Source organism: Chenopodium album, chromosome 15, assembly GCF_948465745.1.
Source record: "Chenopodium album chromosome 15, dcCheAlbu1.1, whole genome shotgun sequence".
NCBI classification, from domain to species: Eukaryota; Viridiplantae; Streptophyta; class Magnoliopsida; order Caryophyllales; family Amaranthaceae; genus Chenopodium; species Chenopodium album.
Window position 1 is genome coordinate 11,568,679 of NC_137848.1, and position 17,301 is coordinate 11,585,979.

General features: G+C 32.4%; 2 protein-coding genes and 1 pseudogene across 2 annotated transcripts; 1 reads left to right on the forward strand and 2 right to left on the reverse strand.

Annotated features, from left to right (window-relative positions):
* Positions 1-340: 340 nt before the first annotated feature.
* LOC145580804 (polygalacturonase-like) lies at positions 341-12,289 on the reverse strand (annotated as a pseudogene).
* Positions 7,290-9,680, reverse strand: LOC145582953 (uncharacterized). The gene has a single exon (XM_081640022.1). The coding sequence runs from the start codon at positions 9,564-9,566 to the stop codon at positions 7,413-7,415; it is 2,154 nt and encodes a 717-aa protein (XP_081496148.1). The 5' UTR covers positions 9,567-9,680; the 3' UTR covers positions 7,290-7,412.
* Positions 12,290-13,609: 1,320 nt separating the features above from the next.
* LOC145580805 (polygalacturonase-like) lies at positions 13,610-16,590 on the forward strand. The gene is made up of 4 exons (XM_081637904.1): positions 13,610-14,082; positions 14,741-15,030; positions 15,889-16,114; positions 16,369-16,590. Exons 1-4 carry the CDS (start codon positions 13,639-13,641, stop codon positions 16,588-16,590), a joined length of 1,182 nt encoding a protein of 393 aa, XP_081494030.1. The 5' UTR covers positions 13,610-13,638.
* Positions 16,591-17,301: the final 711 nt, after the last annotated feature.

Below are 17,301 nucleotides of genomic sequence, written 5' to 3' on the forward strand. Positions count from 1 at the left end.
TACTCCACAATAGATCAAAATAGAATAATCTAGTTATGAAGAAAAAAATTAGAGTAGAGAAATGTAAACGTAAGTAGACAATTCTAGAACTAACTAGAGGTACATGCAAAAATAGTGGAGTAATGAACGGATCCCACATCTATAAATACATGATATGTGTATGTATGATTTAGTGTGCAAGTATTCCACCAAAGTTAAGAGAGAAAATCATCAAAAAAAAAATGTAAATCATTAAAAAGCAACAATAACGTATAATGTATCTTTAAACATGTTTTTCACATTATATTTATATTAAAAATATATAAATAAATTAAACTACTGCATTACTCAAAAACAACTTTTAGGTTGAACATCCCCAAAAGTTGATCGAAGCTTGTTTGTTCTTGTGAGTCAAATTTATATTCTTCAACTTTATGCCCGAACAACGATGCATTGGGCTACAATCAAATTTCACAGCAATTGATGTTGCTGATGACCATGAATATTGTCATATGTCACATCACTTATTTTCACCCCATAAACCTATTCACACGATAAGAAAAATCGTTAAAAGATTTTACAATATTTAAAATAAAAACTCGAATTTAATCAAAAATAAAGTTTAATATACCTCTCCTGGACAATTCTTGTGATTGGGGCAATATTTTTGATCAATGATGATTGGATTTTGAGCATTTTCCATCGTGAGATGTCGAAAGACAACATTGCTTACAAATCCATTACTTGGCCTTCCCCATGACTTAATTCTCACTCCATTCTCCGTATTAGTGAAAGTCGACGTTTGTACTGTGACATTGTGCACCTTTTGGCTCATGTAAAGTTTTTCCTAAACTCCCAATACTTATTCCATGACCGGAACCACAGGCAATATCTTGAATCCACAAATTTTTAGTTCCCGGGCCAATTGAGATACAATCATCACCGGTAGCAATTGTTGAGCTCAATATTGTAACATCAGTTGACGATTGTACGTGAATGCCATCAGTATTTGGACTATGACCTGAAGCAGAAATCGTAACCCCTTGCACTTTCACGTTTCGACAACCATTGATAACAATATGATACAGTTGACTATCGAGTGACGTTATACCATTTATTTCAACGTTTGGGAATTTAGAAAAACTAAATTCTGCAATTTAATAAAAAATAAATGTTAATTAAGTATTAAACACGGATATATTATTGGAAATTTTGAATACGAATATATTCAATTGTCAATCAATAAATATATCAGATAAATGTATAGTAAATTTTACCGATCAAATAACTTATTAGAGTATTGCTTTATCACATTAGGTCTAGATGTAAGTATATCTAGATGTAAGTATATCTAGATGTAAGTATAACAACATATGCATGTTAATATATAAATCGCATATTAAATTTTACACCTAGAAAATAAATAACTTACTTCAACACCACGAGGGCATGCTCCTTTTCCAGATCGCTTACAATTCCATAGTTTAGCTCCTGCACCATCAAACACTCCACCAGAAAACGTAACACCATTGACGTGATCAAATAACACCCATGTTTTTGAATTTTGAAGCATCCGAAAATCACTAGGGGCTACAATGGTACCGTTCACAACAAAATTAATCTTACTACTTTGGCATTCCTTTCCCGAAAAGGTAAGGGATTTTCGAACAAAGAATTCTCCTTCAGGAATATGAATTGTAGACTCGCCTGATGAATCACAAGCTAAATTCCAAGCCGCCTTCAACGCGTTGGAAGAGTCAGAGTTTGAGTCGGGTGCAGCCCCAAGTGACACTACGTCATAGTAGTTGTAGGTTGCGCTAACAGAGTTTAGGTTTAGGATCACCAAAATTATTGACAATGTTGCAATTATAGTCTTCATAGTTTTTTATTATGTAACAAAAAGCGACTATAATTATTAAGAGAAAGAATACGTAAAATTGTGGTGGGACTGTTTAATTTTTAAGAGAAAGAATACGTGAAATTTTGGTGTTTGAATCTTTAATTTATAGATGTTGGCATACAAACACGATTTATGATTATGGATGGATAATTTTTAATCTAGATGATTTGATAAATTTTCATTAGATTCTAATCATAAGTCACTTTTTTATCTATGAAAAAAAAAAAAGTCACTTTTTTATCTTAATTTTTTTCCCATATACTATCAAGTTTAAGTAATACAGTAATATTAATTTTTCTATATATGGATAAGATAAGATAAAAATAAATAAATAAATAAATAAAAATTTAAAATTTACCTAATAAATATTATAATATATTGTTGAGTTAAGCATAAGAGAAGGGTTTCACTTTTTTATTTTTTCATCTTTAAGGACTTCCCACTTTTTTTTTCACCTTTGAGGACTTGTGGTTAACTTTCCGACAATTTAACTCAACTTTAACTCACCGGAGCAAATAAAATAAATTAAAAAAAAAAAAAAAAAAACTTACGTCCTTAATTTATGTCAACATTATTTTATTAATTTTTTTTTTGAATGGATTTTATCAATTCTTTATACATCACGAAGTGCAAACATATATCATAATTCATTCATTATCATGCATAAATGTTAGTTCCTCAATCAGAAGTATTTCTTTCTCATTCTCTTAGGCAGTTGCTCCACCGACGGATAATTGATTCTTTTTTTCCTAATTTTTTGGTTGATCGGTTTTTTATGGTGTATTATTTGATAAGGTTGATGATAGTTTTGTTTTTTATGGGTTGAATTTTATTGTTTTTGGGTTTATGTGGTTTCAGATTTAATGAAAGTTGTATTTTACTACTTCTGTTTCTTATTATTTGTAATAAAGGGTTATTATGTTTGAGATATGTATAAATAATTCATTTTTTTGTAAATAATAAGAAACTGGAGTAATATTTTTTTTATTTTTTCTCATTTTATTTTTGGACAAAGAGACTTGATGAAAGTTTGGTAATTTGTGACATTTGTTTCGGGTTAGTACTGGATTTTGATTTGATGAATCTAGTTCAAAGTTGATTAAATTAAATGATATGGTGTTTATTATTAAATTGGTAAATTAATAAAAATGGTCGCAATGGAGGAAGAGGAATTGTTCACACTTAAACTACTTAATTAAAAGTGAAAAAAATAAATAAAAGAATGAGAGGTCCTTAAAGGTGAAAAAAAAAATGGAATGTTAGGTCCTAGAGTTTTGTTAACTTACTTATTAGTCATGTCAGAACTTTATGCTTAACTCACCTTGAGTTAACTTAACTCCATTTTGGCCGGAAATCAAAACTTAGGTCCTCAAAGGTGAAAAAAAAGTAAAATGTGAAAAAATCGAAAAGTAAAGTCCTTCCATTATACTTAACTCATATATTGCTATCTCCAAGAGTTACTGTATTTTAATTAACATCTTACAGTGTTTATCTACTAACACCGTACACATATTTTGTAAAACCTACCTTTGTACAATTTGTGTTATTTTTAAGTCACCTAGTAAATAATATCATTATAAGGTCGCAATTCTAAATTATATCAAAAAACAAAAATTATTTCTATAAGTAATTTAATCAAGATTTCCTCAAAAAGTAAAAAAAAAAAAGGAAAAAAAAGGAAAAAAGAAGTAATTTAATCAAGATGTTATAAATGTTTAGAAAAACTTGTGTGAACCTGGTTCACAATAATATTATTGTGAACCCGAAAATCTACACATGTACAACTGGTTTTGTATTGAATATAGTAATCCTAATATTAAATATAGTGACCTTAATTTTAACATAATAACCTTTAATAAAATTTGTGTGATTTTTAATATTGTGAATCATTGTCAGGTTTAAATTATACATATAAGTTTTTAAGATTAACCTCGATGTATAGCATTAGCGTTGAAATAGTCATATTACTGTGATGCTAAAAATTTTACTATTGTGATTACTAAATCCCGTAAGAGTGAAGAAAATTATATTACGGAGTAGTATTGTAACGAGTGCATATTTAGTAGTACTACCAGACTGTATAATTTTAGAGTTCCAAGAAAAAATTAAGCAAGTTTAGATTGAAGGTTGAGCTACACCAAAAGTTGACCACATAGAATTGGTACAAAATGGAAATCCAATTTGGTTGACGGGCTAATAAGTTTTAGAAAAATTGGAACAACACCAACCTCAATATCTGGGTGAAAAATTGCACCAAATTATTGGTAGACTTTGCTTTAGTCAACGCCTCACTTCATAGTCTAGATGTATAGAATTGGTAAGAAATCTACCTTAATTACTTGACTTCCCCTCTTTTTTGTTGGGTTTTTACCGAGGCGTCCAATTGGATTCGTAGTCATTGCGCTTTATTGACAGACATTACTAATGATTTTAGCCTTTGATTTTGGAAAAAACAGTATACTACTTGATGTTTGTAGAGTATAATCTTTATTTTCCAATATACACATAGATATATATTAATATATTGAGGTCATGAGTTTAAGCCCTACCAACTATAAAATGATTGGGAGTAGGTTGATTCCCTTACCTGTTACCTGCCCCTCCTCTACTCTTAAGCGTTGACCTGCAAAGTTGAACTGGCTTAACTTGTGAGAGATGCCGCTTCAATAGGGTCCATCTTTTTTTAAAAAAAATAATAATAAAAAAAAGGCCTCAAACATTGCTAAAATTTTTTTTTATTGAGATGATCTTTTAACATAGTATCAAAGCTAGCATGAGATAATGATCATGGGTTCAAATTTCATCCACCTTTTACTTTCAAGTAGAATATTAAATGGGTATGAGAATAATGAGAAAGACTCATGCTGCATCCATACTTCAAGCCCAATTGACTCTCAAGTAATGGGGCGTAATAGAATATATAAATCAATTATGGGCTTCGACGAGTTCGTTCGACCCTCATGATTAAGGCCCAAAATTATGTTTTATACTCTTTTTTTTTTACGGGAATAAGCTTTACACTCTATCATATATCATTCATCACAAAAGTGATAAATACAATTTTGCTTCACTCTAATAGGATCTAAGAAAATACTATTTCCTCTGTTTTAACACCCCCCCCCCCCACCCACCCTTTTTTTTTTTTTTTTGTGTGTGTGTGTGTGAATCACTGTCAAGTGAAGAAGATCAATTAGGAATGGAGGGAGGAACCCATGACTGATCAAGTTAAATTGAGTCGTTTATCTAAGGAAATTTTGCAAAAACCACCTTTTAAATCTTGTTTTTTGCATTTAACCACCTTTTTTAAAAAAAATGTTACAAAAAACCACAATTTTTAAAAATTTTGTTGCAACTTACCACCAATTCAATGTAAAAGAATTGATAAATTTGGCTAAAAAGTAGTAATTTGCAACAAAAATTTTAAAATTGGTGGTATTTTGCAACATTTTTTTTAAAAGGTGGCTTGTAGGGAATATTTCAAGCATCCCACACTTGAGCCCCACTGTGATCATACACTTAAGTATGGTGGCGTCCAAAGGGAAGGAAGGTAGAACAAAAGAGTCACCAACAAGTTTTAGGAACTTGTAAACCATTCACAGGGTGAAGATTACACCCCTTCACGATCCTAGAGATCGCTAACTCCATAGTGGTCCAGAACCATGACTGGACATTCGGGAGATGAAGGTACAAATCCAACCTAAAAGAGATTGAACCTGCCCTAAAAATAGACCTCTACTTTATTTTCTCATATTCATGTGCGCTTTCTGACTAACATACAATCAATATATTAATCTTAAACCTGTTTAATCTATATTGGTTGAATATTAATGCACAAACAAATCTATTATTGGCGATCACTTGAATTAAAATCATATTAGCCTAAATAAAATTATTAATTATCTTATTAAGCGTGATTTCAAGTACAAATTCCCTTTAATCATGCAAGAGATAGCGTGATCAAGCAATAACAATAATATCAAGCAACATAATAAATATTGATACAACAATAATCATCATCGTTATAATAATATTCTCATCAAAGCACAATTATGGCAAGATCCTAGGCATGGTATTAACAAGGTTAATAACTAATCCTAGCATGTCACTAAACATTAAAGATCAAAGCTTTAACTCTAACATGATACTAACATGATAGAAGGAAATAGAAAGCAACCCAAGCATGATACTCGAAAGCAATAAATAACATCCTAATATGATACTAGGAATTAAAATAAGATCTAAGCATGAAGATAAATAACAATAAATTTACTTACTTTGTTGCCTCGTATCTCTTTTTATCAAAACAATACACACGTTAGTAACTTTAAGGAAAATATTAAATCAAACAATTAATTTAAATAATTGAAATAGGGATTTGGGACCCAACCCTTAGAAATCATCAACCTTTCACGGGCGAAGGCAACTTCGAGCTTGGTTAGGAGCGTCTAAGACTCGTGAATGCGGTATTGTATTTTGAAAAAAGGAAGGTTTAGAAAGAGGGAGAAAGAACAAGCTTCTAGCTTTAAAAAGAGAAGAGAGAAGAATTAGATGATTGTTGATGATTGAAAACGGGGAAATCGACTCTATTTATAGAGAAAACATCCGGAATGCTTTGGAAAAAGTCAGAATTTGACTCGAAGTAAAATAGCCCCTATCGCGACGCGATAGATTATCGTGACGCGATAGGCTCTCCGCAGCGCGATGGCTTGATCAAGATAAAAATCCTGTACGAAGTCTTTTTTCCAATATAATTAGGTAATTAGAATCCGTTATTATCTTATTTTAATATCGGTTTTATCTTTTAAAACACTTGTTTTAATTCAAATTAAATTCCTTATCTTTTCTAAATAATATTAAAAAATAATTATTAATCCTAACTCTATTAGAATTTAAAATAACCTTCTAGATTATTCTAGAAAATTAAAGCAATTTCTAATAATTTAAGGAATGATAATTAATGGGCCCTCCACTTGATTATTGGGCCATATAAAACCATTTTGGGCCCAATTTAATATCTCAGCCATAATTTTTTCGTTATTCATCGGAATTGGGCTTATAATATATCGTTGGAAAACTCTTTTCAAGCCCTAACCAACTACACTATTATTGGACCCATATTATGGACCAAACTATATTGGACTAGACATTTCCCATAAATAAGGCACAAAAAGAAATATTTTCGAAAACAAAAAGAAGTAGTTTTATTAAAAACAAGTGCATCACGAGACTTTTTCACATTTCACCTCGTTCAATAATCAAATAACGTGAAAGATATTCATCATTGGGTTTGGTTTTTGGGGAGACACAATCAAGTGTCTACATGGCTATATGCAAAACATAAGATTTAAAAGCTGGTCTTTAGCAAAATTTCCTTTATCTAACCTAGTAAAAATACGATAAGTACAAGCTCTTTGTTATTAGGCTATACTATTAATAATAATATGCATAAGCACAAGAAATACTTTATACATAGGCAGTTGATTAATTTATTACAACTCATAAGAAAAACTTTATACATAGGAAGTTGATTAATTTATTGCAACTTATAGCATTGAGCTCCAATAGATGCATCAAGTGTAAGCTCCACACCAATCTTCTTCTGTATACTGAGCCAATGACAATCATCAAACAAGCATTTACGTTCGTCAGTTGGTTGGGCCACATCTACTGGGCTCAAGAACTTGGGCCCCCATGCAGGAGTCCCATCCTCAAATGAATTATGGGTCAGCCTCCGAATATTCGACCCATCTACATTTGCAATGAAGATCTCCCCATAAGGCTGGTAATGATGTGGGTTTGAGATGGGCTCAGCTGATACCGCAGCATAATCTGAAGTAAACACAATGCTCTTCCCATCTGGGCTAAACCATGGGTGATTCGCACGACCGCCCGATCCACTTTGGATCACCTTATGGAGCCCCGTTCCATTCGGGTGGATCATGAATATTTCAAAGCTTCCACTACCCGGATTCTCACGATCGGTTGCAAACGCGATCCATTCCCCATCGGGTGACCAATTGCACATGGTATCGGTCCATGGACCCTCTGTTAGCCTATGGATACCACCCGTCTCACCTTCCTCGGCGTCCATGATGTAAAGATTCTTATAACCCGATCTGCCGGACCTAAACACGATCCATTTGCCATCAGGTGATGGTGATGGGAATGCGTTATTTTCACCTCCCTGGGTTAACTTTTTATAGCTCAAATCATCATCATCCACGTTGATTGAAATTATATCAACTTTAGTCCTTTCAGATGCAAAGTTTGGACCAACACTAGTATAAACCGCACCTTTTCTTACCGGGTCCCAAGCAGTCGTAAAAGCCATTCCTTTATGAATCAACCTCTTATTCGACCCATCATGATTCACAACATAGAGAAACCCATCATCCAAATCAGCCAAATAAGCAATCCGATCACCCGTGGGAGAGAAAGACGGAAATGACCCGTCAACCCGAAATATAGATATATCGTGTACCGGATGCTTAATATTTTCAAGTAGAAGTATTTGATCCCCACCCATTCCCTTCTCCCCGTTCCCCCCACTCTTACATTTATGGTACCCTACTCGGGTTCCATCGGGCGATAAAAATGGATTAAAGTGGTGGTTCTTAGGCGAAATGGGCCGGGTCACATCCTTAAACACCTTCCTCTTAAGATCAAATACCTCAATATGTCTATAATTACTTTGAGGTCTTCTAGTAGCCACAACAATAAACTCATCATTACCCGGGGAAGTAGCCGGAGTGAAAGCATGCAAACCCGGTGGTGTGACCCGTTCAACCACCACCGATCCGGTCTCAACCCCGCCAACTCGTGGAAGACTCGCCTTGTAAACACTCCACCACCCATCATTCTCATCCCTCCTATGAAAAAACAACGTATGATCATCAACCCAACTCGGCCACCCGCCGTGCTCAACAACCTTGACCCGGCCCGACCCGTCTCTAGTCAAAAACACATGTATATCGGTACCAAGCTCCTCCACTTCCCCACCCCACCCTTTCTCACCATACGAAGCCACCGCCGTGTAAATCCCCGAAGGCGACACGGCGGGGCTAAAATCCGCCACCCCAATCGGCGTCAACCTTCGAGTTTCACCACTAAATATATCCATCGAATACACCGCTGCCCAACTAGTCCTAGGAACACCCGAATCCTCATGGGTCGACACGTAAACCAACTCTTTCCCAACTAAACTCGGGCTGTCCTTCATTGAAACCTTCGACTTAGTTCCATCTAGTAAAGGAACTCGTACTCGATCTCGATCGCCCGCCTCGAGGGCGACCCTGAACCCGGGTCGAGTCCCTGAATCATCAGCAACATGAACAGAGTCAAGGAAGATACTGGAGGTCCCGTTTCGTTCGGTGACGTAAATGATCTGGAGAGTAGAAGATGAAGTGGGTTGATTTAGGAGAGAGAAAATTGAGGATGAATTAATGGGGAAATGGCCATTGAAATTGACTGAAACTCCATCAGTGAGTTTGAGTTCTTGATCATTGGATGAAATTGAAGGTGGAGATTGAGTTATGCTAATTGGTAAAGTGTAGATGTCGAATTTGTACCTTGATCTTCCTAGTGTTGTAAAAATTATAGATGATTTTGGGGGAGATGAAGATGAAAATTTGCTGAAATTAACGAGAAATAATAATAATAGGATGAAATTAAAAATTGGGTAATTCATATTTTATGCAAATTTGAAGGTTGATAATTTGATAGTTGTAGAGTTTATTGTACTAGGATAATTCATAAATTAATAACTTTAATTTAATGTATGGGTTTTACAGAAAACAGGTGATTATCAGGGGTTTTCTTGTTTTTTTCCCCAAATTTATGATAGAATAGTGTAAGTATATGTGGATATCATATTGAAGAGTTGATAAGGTTGTTCTTTTTAGTGAACATTAGTGTGACACTTAGAATCTTAGACAGTGATGTGTCTTTTAAGTTAATTCGACTTTATTTTTTATAGTAGGAAATCATAACTTTACTCTTGTATTTATGGACAGGAATTACTTGGTCTCATTATTTTTCTCTTGCATCAATTATTTTCATGAATCATTATGGAGTAAAGAGTAAAAATATTATTCTTACTCCATATAAAACAAAAAAAAAAAGGGATAGAATTAAGGTAGGGTTAGGGTAAGTCTCATTCGTTATGATTCAATTTAAAAGTTTATTTTGCACATAGTAAAGTTCATTTTCTCTCTCCGTTCCTTTTAATTAAAATATTTTGGTTTTTTTTTTTCATAATTTTGGCCATCATTTTATATTACTAAATAAAATAAAATATGTTTTAAAAAAAAAATATTAATAAGCAAGTAATATGTCGTTGGATTTATTTAAATTTATACTATTAGAATTTAAAGTTTTTATGATTTTTTACTAATATGTGATTAAAAAAAATATCAATATGTAGTCAAGTTAAGTGTGTCAATTGTTATGCAATTGAGGGATCATAAAGCATAACTATAACATACTTGTTTGCTTATGTATATGAAGTGAGCAATTTTTTTTGTTGCTCATTTTTACAACCGAGCAAAATTTCCCAACCCCTTCTTCTCATTTTCCTACTATAATTCTACAAACTCTGTTTTTTTCTCAATAATGTACAAATTACAATAATTTTGTTTGGAAATAAGTTTTTTTTTTTTTTAAATAAGACTTTACCTCAAATCAGACCAATTTCAAACAAATATTAATAATCACATTATTCACATAGCTTTGAACAATATCAAGTAAGTTAGTGAGAGCGAGTTCTATGAACTTTGAAATCAACGTCTTTCAAGTTACACTTACATACATGTCAAGGTAGTGAAAAGTTGGATATACAGTATTTATTAGGATGTGTCACACACTGATGAACAATAAATCAATACTACTAGCAAAAAAAAGATGTACTCTATAAGTATGTTGCAAGTAACAAAGTACAGGTCCCTCTTTCCATGAGCTAAATTTGTAGATTCCAAATGGTGACCTTATTGTGACCTAGTTAAATATGCATACATATTCCATTTTATTTCCCATCTCACCCTATTCATCATTTCAAGAAGCGTTCTACATTTTTGTTCCATCCATGAATTATAATATTGCAAACTCCTTTCATCTCTTTATGTTTATCTCATATTCTTTTTTAGGGTATCCATTTAATATTGCTCCGATATCTTATTTCGTTTGGTCTCTACTCCTCTCGATCACTTTTCATCAATCCTACTTCCAATCTCATATACACAGATCCTATTTCACTTGTTTTCAAATTAAACTTAAGCCTATAAGGGCCTGTTCTCTTCAGCTTAAGTTCAGTTCAGTTCAATTCAACTCTAATAAGTTCAGTTCAGCTCAGTTTATCTTTATGTCTAATGATATTGCTAATGATAATTTAAGCCAAATTTCATACTTTTTAGCATATATTACAACAACGATAATAATAATAATAATAATAATAATAATAATAATAATAATAATAATAATAATAATAATAATAATTAATCAAAGATCATTAAGGGCATGTTCACATTTACTGAACTGAACTGATTGGAGCTGAACTGAGCTGAAATAAATATTTAGAGAGAGGGAAATTAGGAGCTGAATTGAACTGAACTGAATTGAACTGATTGGAGCTGAACTGAACTGAACTGAAATTAAGCTGAAGTGAACATGCCTTAATCCGTAGTTAAAAATCACTAATTAATAGTCAAATAGTTCAGTTCAGTTCAGTTCAACTCTAATAAGTTCAGTTTAGTTCACCTCTAATAAATTCAATTTAATTCAGTTCAGTTCAGTTCAATAAATCAGAACAGACCCTAGAACAATCCCTCAATCATAAAACAATGAAAATATTATGGAGTATTATGTAACATTGCTATAGGTACACTCGAAACTATATGAAAGATCATTAATCCGTAGTTAAATTCACTAATCAATAGTCAAATAGTTCAGTTCAACTCTAATAAGTTCAGTTCAATTCAGTAAATCAAAACAGGCCCTAAAACAATCACTCAATCATAAAACAACGAAAAAATTATGGAGTATTATGTAACATTGCTATAGGTACACTGGAAACTATATGTTATAAATTGATTCTTTTTCCACTAGAATTGTACAAATTTGTACTTTCTAGCACTGAAAAGGTACAACAAGAAAGAGAGAATTCATAATACGGCAATAATTAATAAATTGAGTAGAGATCTCCAATAGGTTGCAATGGCCAACTGTTACGGCAACAAGTACTCCGGCATCTCTCCACGTTTCACGTGGCAAGAGTTAATTCGTCCATACCTAAGACGGCTCGATATACACACATATTTATGTTCATTGGATCACCCATTTTTTTTTTTTTATATTTTCTAAAATTCCATATTTCATTTGTACAATTGTTTCTCCTACTAACTCACATGCATCATGCATGTTATTCTTCCCCCCTTAATTGCGCCTTTAACTCTGCACTTCTAACTAGACCACCTAAAATAAACTACTATACATTTTTGCAATATATTCTTCATGCATGAATTAAGCAATATTATCATGATAATTGACTAATTTTGGCCATTATGTAGCTTATAGATGGCCAATTATCTATAATACATATACGTAGGTGATACTTTATATATATATATATATATATATATATATATATATATATATATATATATATATATATAAACTTTATAGCGTTATAGTCTTATAGAGTTATAGTTAGGTCTATGTACTAATTAGTAAGTTCTCGTTTTGTTGATACTAATTTTTAAGTATGCCTATTCTCAATTTGATGATTCAATTGTTTACAACCTATTCTAAATGCATGTTTGTACAACCTCTATTTTCTAAGTAAATTTTGGACAATTAGGTTGATTTCATGACAATATAATGTTTGTATTACATGCATGAAGTTAATTTTGTGGGTAGAAAGTTGATTGATTTGAATGAATCTTACATCATCAATACTCCCTTCGTTTTTGAAGATTCTACTCGTTTTTAATTTGTTTTGCATGAGCTATATAATTTAGCTTGTTGCTTTTAATTTATTCCATTTTAACAAACTCTTAGCCTTATACTATATCATCCATCTTACTTTATATGGAGTTCTATTTACATTTTTTCAATCACTCTCTTCTACTTTATCTACTTATTTCGTACACCCACTTATCTTTACTTTGCATCTCTTACTTTATTTATTCACAATTTTCTTATATCTATCCGTGTAGTGTAGAAGTTAATATCAATAGAAATTTATGAACTCATATCCTATACATAATTCAAATATTGAGCCAGCTAGCTATTGATGTGATAACTAGACTCACTAATCTTGCTTTTCAATCCTTAAGCACAACGCATTTTAATAATTCTTCAAATGTTTGATACCTAGTATAAAGTTGACTAGGGTTTGTCTCAATTATTTTATGGAGGTTATAATTAACTACTCCATTAGATTAAACAATATGAAGCAGAAAAGTAGGCTATATTCTTTCTTGCATTGTTTAAAAGGGAGACAATACTAATAAGATCCTCATTAACATTAATCAAATAATTAATTATACATCTTCACATGCTCATAAAGATAACTCGAACATAAGTAATGACACCATACGTATTAAAGGACATAAAAGACTTAAAATAACATGATTTATCTTGATTAGTTGACTAATAATCATTCTTAAGATCTAGAATCAACATTATATATATTACACTTATTATAGCAACTAGAAAGACACAATTATAGCACCTAGCCTTCTTTCCCTAAAATTTGCTAAGGGAAGATGGTTAAGTTATTTCCTCTTAACAATAGTACTAAGCTCTTTATCATCTCTTTCTTAGTACTTGTTTTAGCAAAGCCAAATGCAGCAAAGAGTGTAGTAAATTTCGGGGCAAGGCCCGATGGCCGGACCGACTCAACCCAAGCCTTCCAAAAGGCATGGTCTTGGGCTTGTAGATCGACAAGGCCCGTCACACTCATTATACCACATGGAAAATTTGTGGTCCGACCCATGTTCTTCAACGGTCCGTGTAGAAAACAGGTCACCTTAAGGATAAAGGGTACAATCATCGGTCCATCGGATTACCGGGTTTTGGCCCGGTCAAGTGTATGGCTAATGTTTTACAATATTAATGGTCTTGTTATTAATGGTGGTACCCTTGATGCTAGGGGTCACGACTTTTGGTCATGCAGACATCGTATAGGGTATTGCAACAATGGAGCACAGGTATAAACTTAATGCATTACTAATTTTACTTTATTAAATGGATATATAGTTAATCTTCTTTGTTTGCGGTATTTTTGTTCACGATTTTAGGGAATGATATATGTTTCTATAAGGCTGTCAATAAGTTGATAGTATCATAGTATAGCACAAGTAGTGTAACTTAGTATAGTTAAAATGTTAATTTTTGTAAAAATATATAATACCTCATAATTTAAAAAGTTGATTTCATGTAAGAAATAGCATTTGGTCATGCAAGGCAAAAACCTAGCATGTAAGATGGTATACATGCATGTCACACCTTGTTTGGATGTACGTATGTAATTTTTGTCACACTTGTTAGGATGTACGTACGTATGTATCTTTAGATGAGGAGCAATTCTAGGTAAATGTATAAGTCAAATTGAAGCCATACACACATGAGTCATATGAAGTATTGAATTCAATTCAATTATTAGTACATATAAAGAAGTATTTCCGATTTCGTATAAATAATAAGAATATAAATTTGCTTATTATACAAGAACTTATTAGCTTTTTTTTTTTTAATTATTATTATTTAATCTCGCTCTTTAAGCTATATTGTATTTTAATTATTACATATTTTTTTTCATCTATATCATCCTCATAATGTCTCGTATTTTTGTGTAATTTGGAGCAGTCTATATCATTTGTATCATGCAAAAACGTAGTGTTGAATGGATTGAAATCACTGAACAGCCAAAAGAGCCACATGAGTATAAAGAACTGCAACAAAATAAATCTCAATCACTTGACACTAAGAGCTCCGAGTGGGAGTCCTAACACCGATGGCATTAACGTTCAACACACTAATCACTTTACCATTTATGGTTCACTGATTAAGACCGGAGATGATTGTATTGCCCTTGGACCTGGCACCCAAAACGCCGTCATTAATAAAATTGCTTGCGGTCCTGGCCATGGTATTAGGTATGTATCCTACATTTTCTTTACTCTTTATGTACACAAAATCGACCTATTCAGTTTTTATATTTTATATTTTGTTGTCACGTCAATAGTTTAAATGAAAATATTAATACTTGATAATTAATTTTGAATGAAAGGAAGGGATTACTTTTCATTTGAAGGGAATAATGCAATTAATTGAAAGTTTGATTAGCATATAATGTGGATCCAATGCTGCCTGATATTTTAAGTAAATAAATGTTGCAACTACTGCCTACAATTAAGGATGCCTGCTGTAATTAAATTTAGTATAATGTGAAGTAATTAAGGGTGTGATTAATTGATTATCTAAGTTAACTCTTGTTTAATTATAAATCTTGATATATGCCTATATTATAAGTCTAGGTCTATATTGACTATTACGAGGTGTAGGAGTTAGAATTCGATCTTAAGCAATAATAGTCTCCTTTTGTTTTCCCTTCATTGTGGGAGGGAGAAAATAGTCTCGCTTTTGTATCGAGAATCCCAAATGACCATTGTTATTTCTAGTTGCACCACATATTGCCGTATTCGTGTTGGTGTAATACAAGTTATACAATCATCTCATAATAATCTGCAAGATTTATATATAGGGTATTATCGAAGGTTGTAAAATAAGAAAATGACTCATATAATTATGGTATACAAATATAATCATCTGGATCGTATCACATCCTAATTCTAATAATGTCATAAAGATATGTAAAATTATTTTGCGCATTTTAATCGGTACAAAATATATATATTCGGAGTTTAATTAGCTCCTCCTATGCCTTACCTCACCCCTCTCCCCAAAATATATCATATTGATGTAAATTTAAAGTATAATTTTCTGTTTTGCAGCATTGGTAGCATGGGAAACAGCCTACGAGAATCTGGAGTAGAAAATGTATTAGTGTCAAACGTAGGGTTTTGGAAGACAACAAATGGTGTAAGAATCAAGTCATGGGCTAGACCTAGCAACAGTTTTGTCCGTGGCATCACGTTTCGAAATCTCAACATGTACAATGTTTATAATCCTATCATTATCGACCAAAAATATTGTCCAAATAACCAATGTCCTCATCAGGTAATATTTTACTTCGATACTCTTGTAATTCTTTCATCAAAAAATCGACTTAACTTAACGAATAATGACAAAAATGTACATGATAATTAACTAAACATAATTCGTGACATGTTTAACTTTTATGCTATCGAGTAGGGTTAATAACAATTGTTATAATGTTATTTTAAGGTCCATTTTAACTCTATATGATACATAAGTACTTGTCTATTATCTATTATTACTAACGTAGATTGTTTTCTTTTCTTTCTTGACAGAATTCTGGAGTGAAAATTAGTAATATAAAGTACATAAATGTAAAAGGTGTATCAAGAACCAAAGAAGCAATAATATTTACTTGTAGCCCAAGTAATCCATGCACAGGGATCAAATTGAAAGATGTTAGGTTAACTTTTGGGAATAAACCAGCAATATCAAAGTGCAGCTATGCTCGTGGAAGTAGTCGAGGCAAAGTTACCCCTCGAAGTTGCTTATATTAGAACTCATTTCTAATGAGTTAATCACAAATTGTTACTATAAATTAAAGAAGCTTTTTTAATATTTTAGCTTCTTGATTAAACTTAGCTTAATTGTATGTATAAACTTCAACGATTGATGGCTTATATATAAATGGATGTTTTATTCTTACATTAGGGCTCTGGTTATTTTAGTTGTAAACATTTAATGCGTTAGTTGAGACAAACACTACAAGAGGGGGGGTGAATTGTATGTGAGTTCCTAGTGGCTACTTTTGCGGAATATAAAACAGAATGTAAAGGAACTTGCAATGTACACAGTATTTTACGAGGAAACCTTCCAGGGCCTAACTGGAAGTAAAGCCTTGACCCTCTAAGGGATTTCCAAAACCAAACCAATCCACTATAATAGGGCAAACACACAAGTTACAACCTATTATACTCAGACCTTTACTCACAAGTTCCAAACTAAACTTGCTACATAGTAGGACCCTATCCTACCCAACCTAAGTCCCTGACTTAGATTCACTCATACTCCCTGAGTACTCTCTCACTCAGCTTCAACCTAGAAGCCTACACAACTGTATGAAAAGATAAATCACACACACACCCCAAGAACCCAACCAATACAAACTATTGACCCTTAGTATATGAGAGGTAAGCTACGCATGAAACCTGAACCAAATACGACAAATTTATGGACTTGGCAAACTTACACAATTAAGCACACTTCAA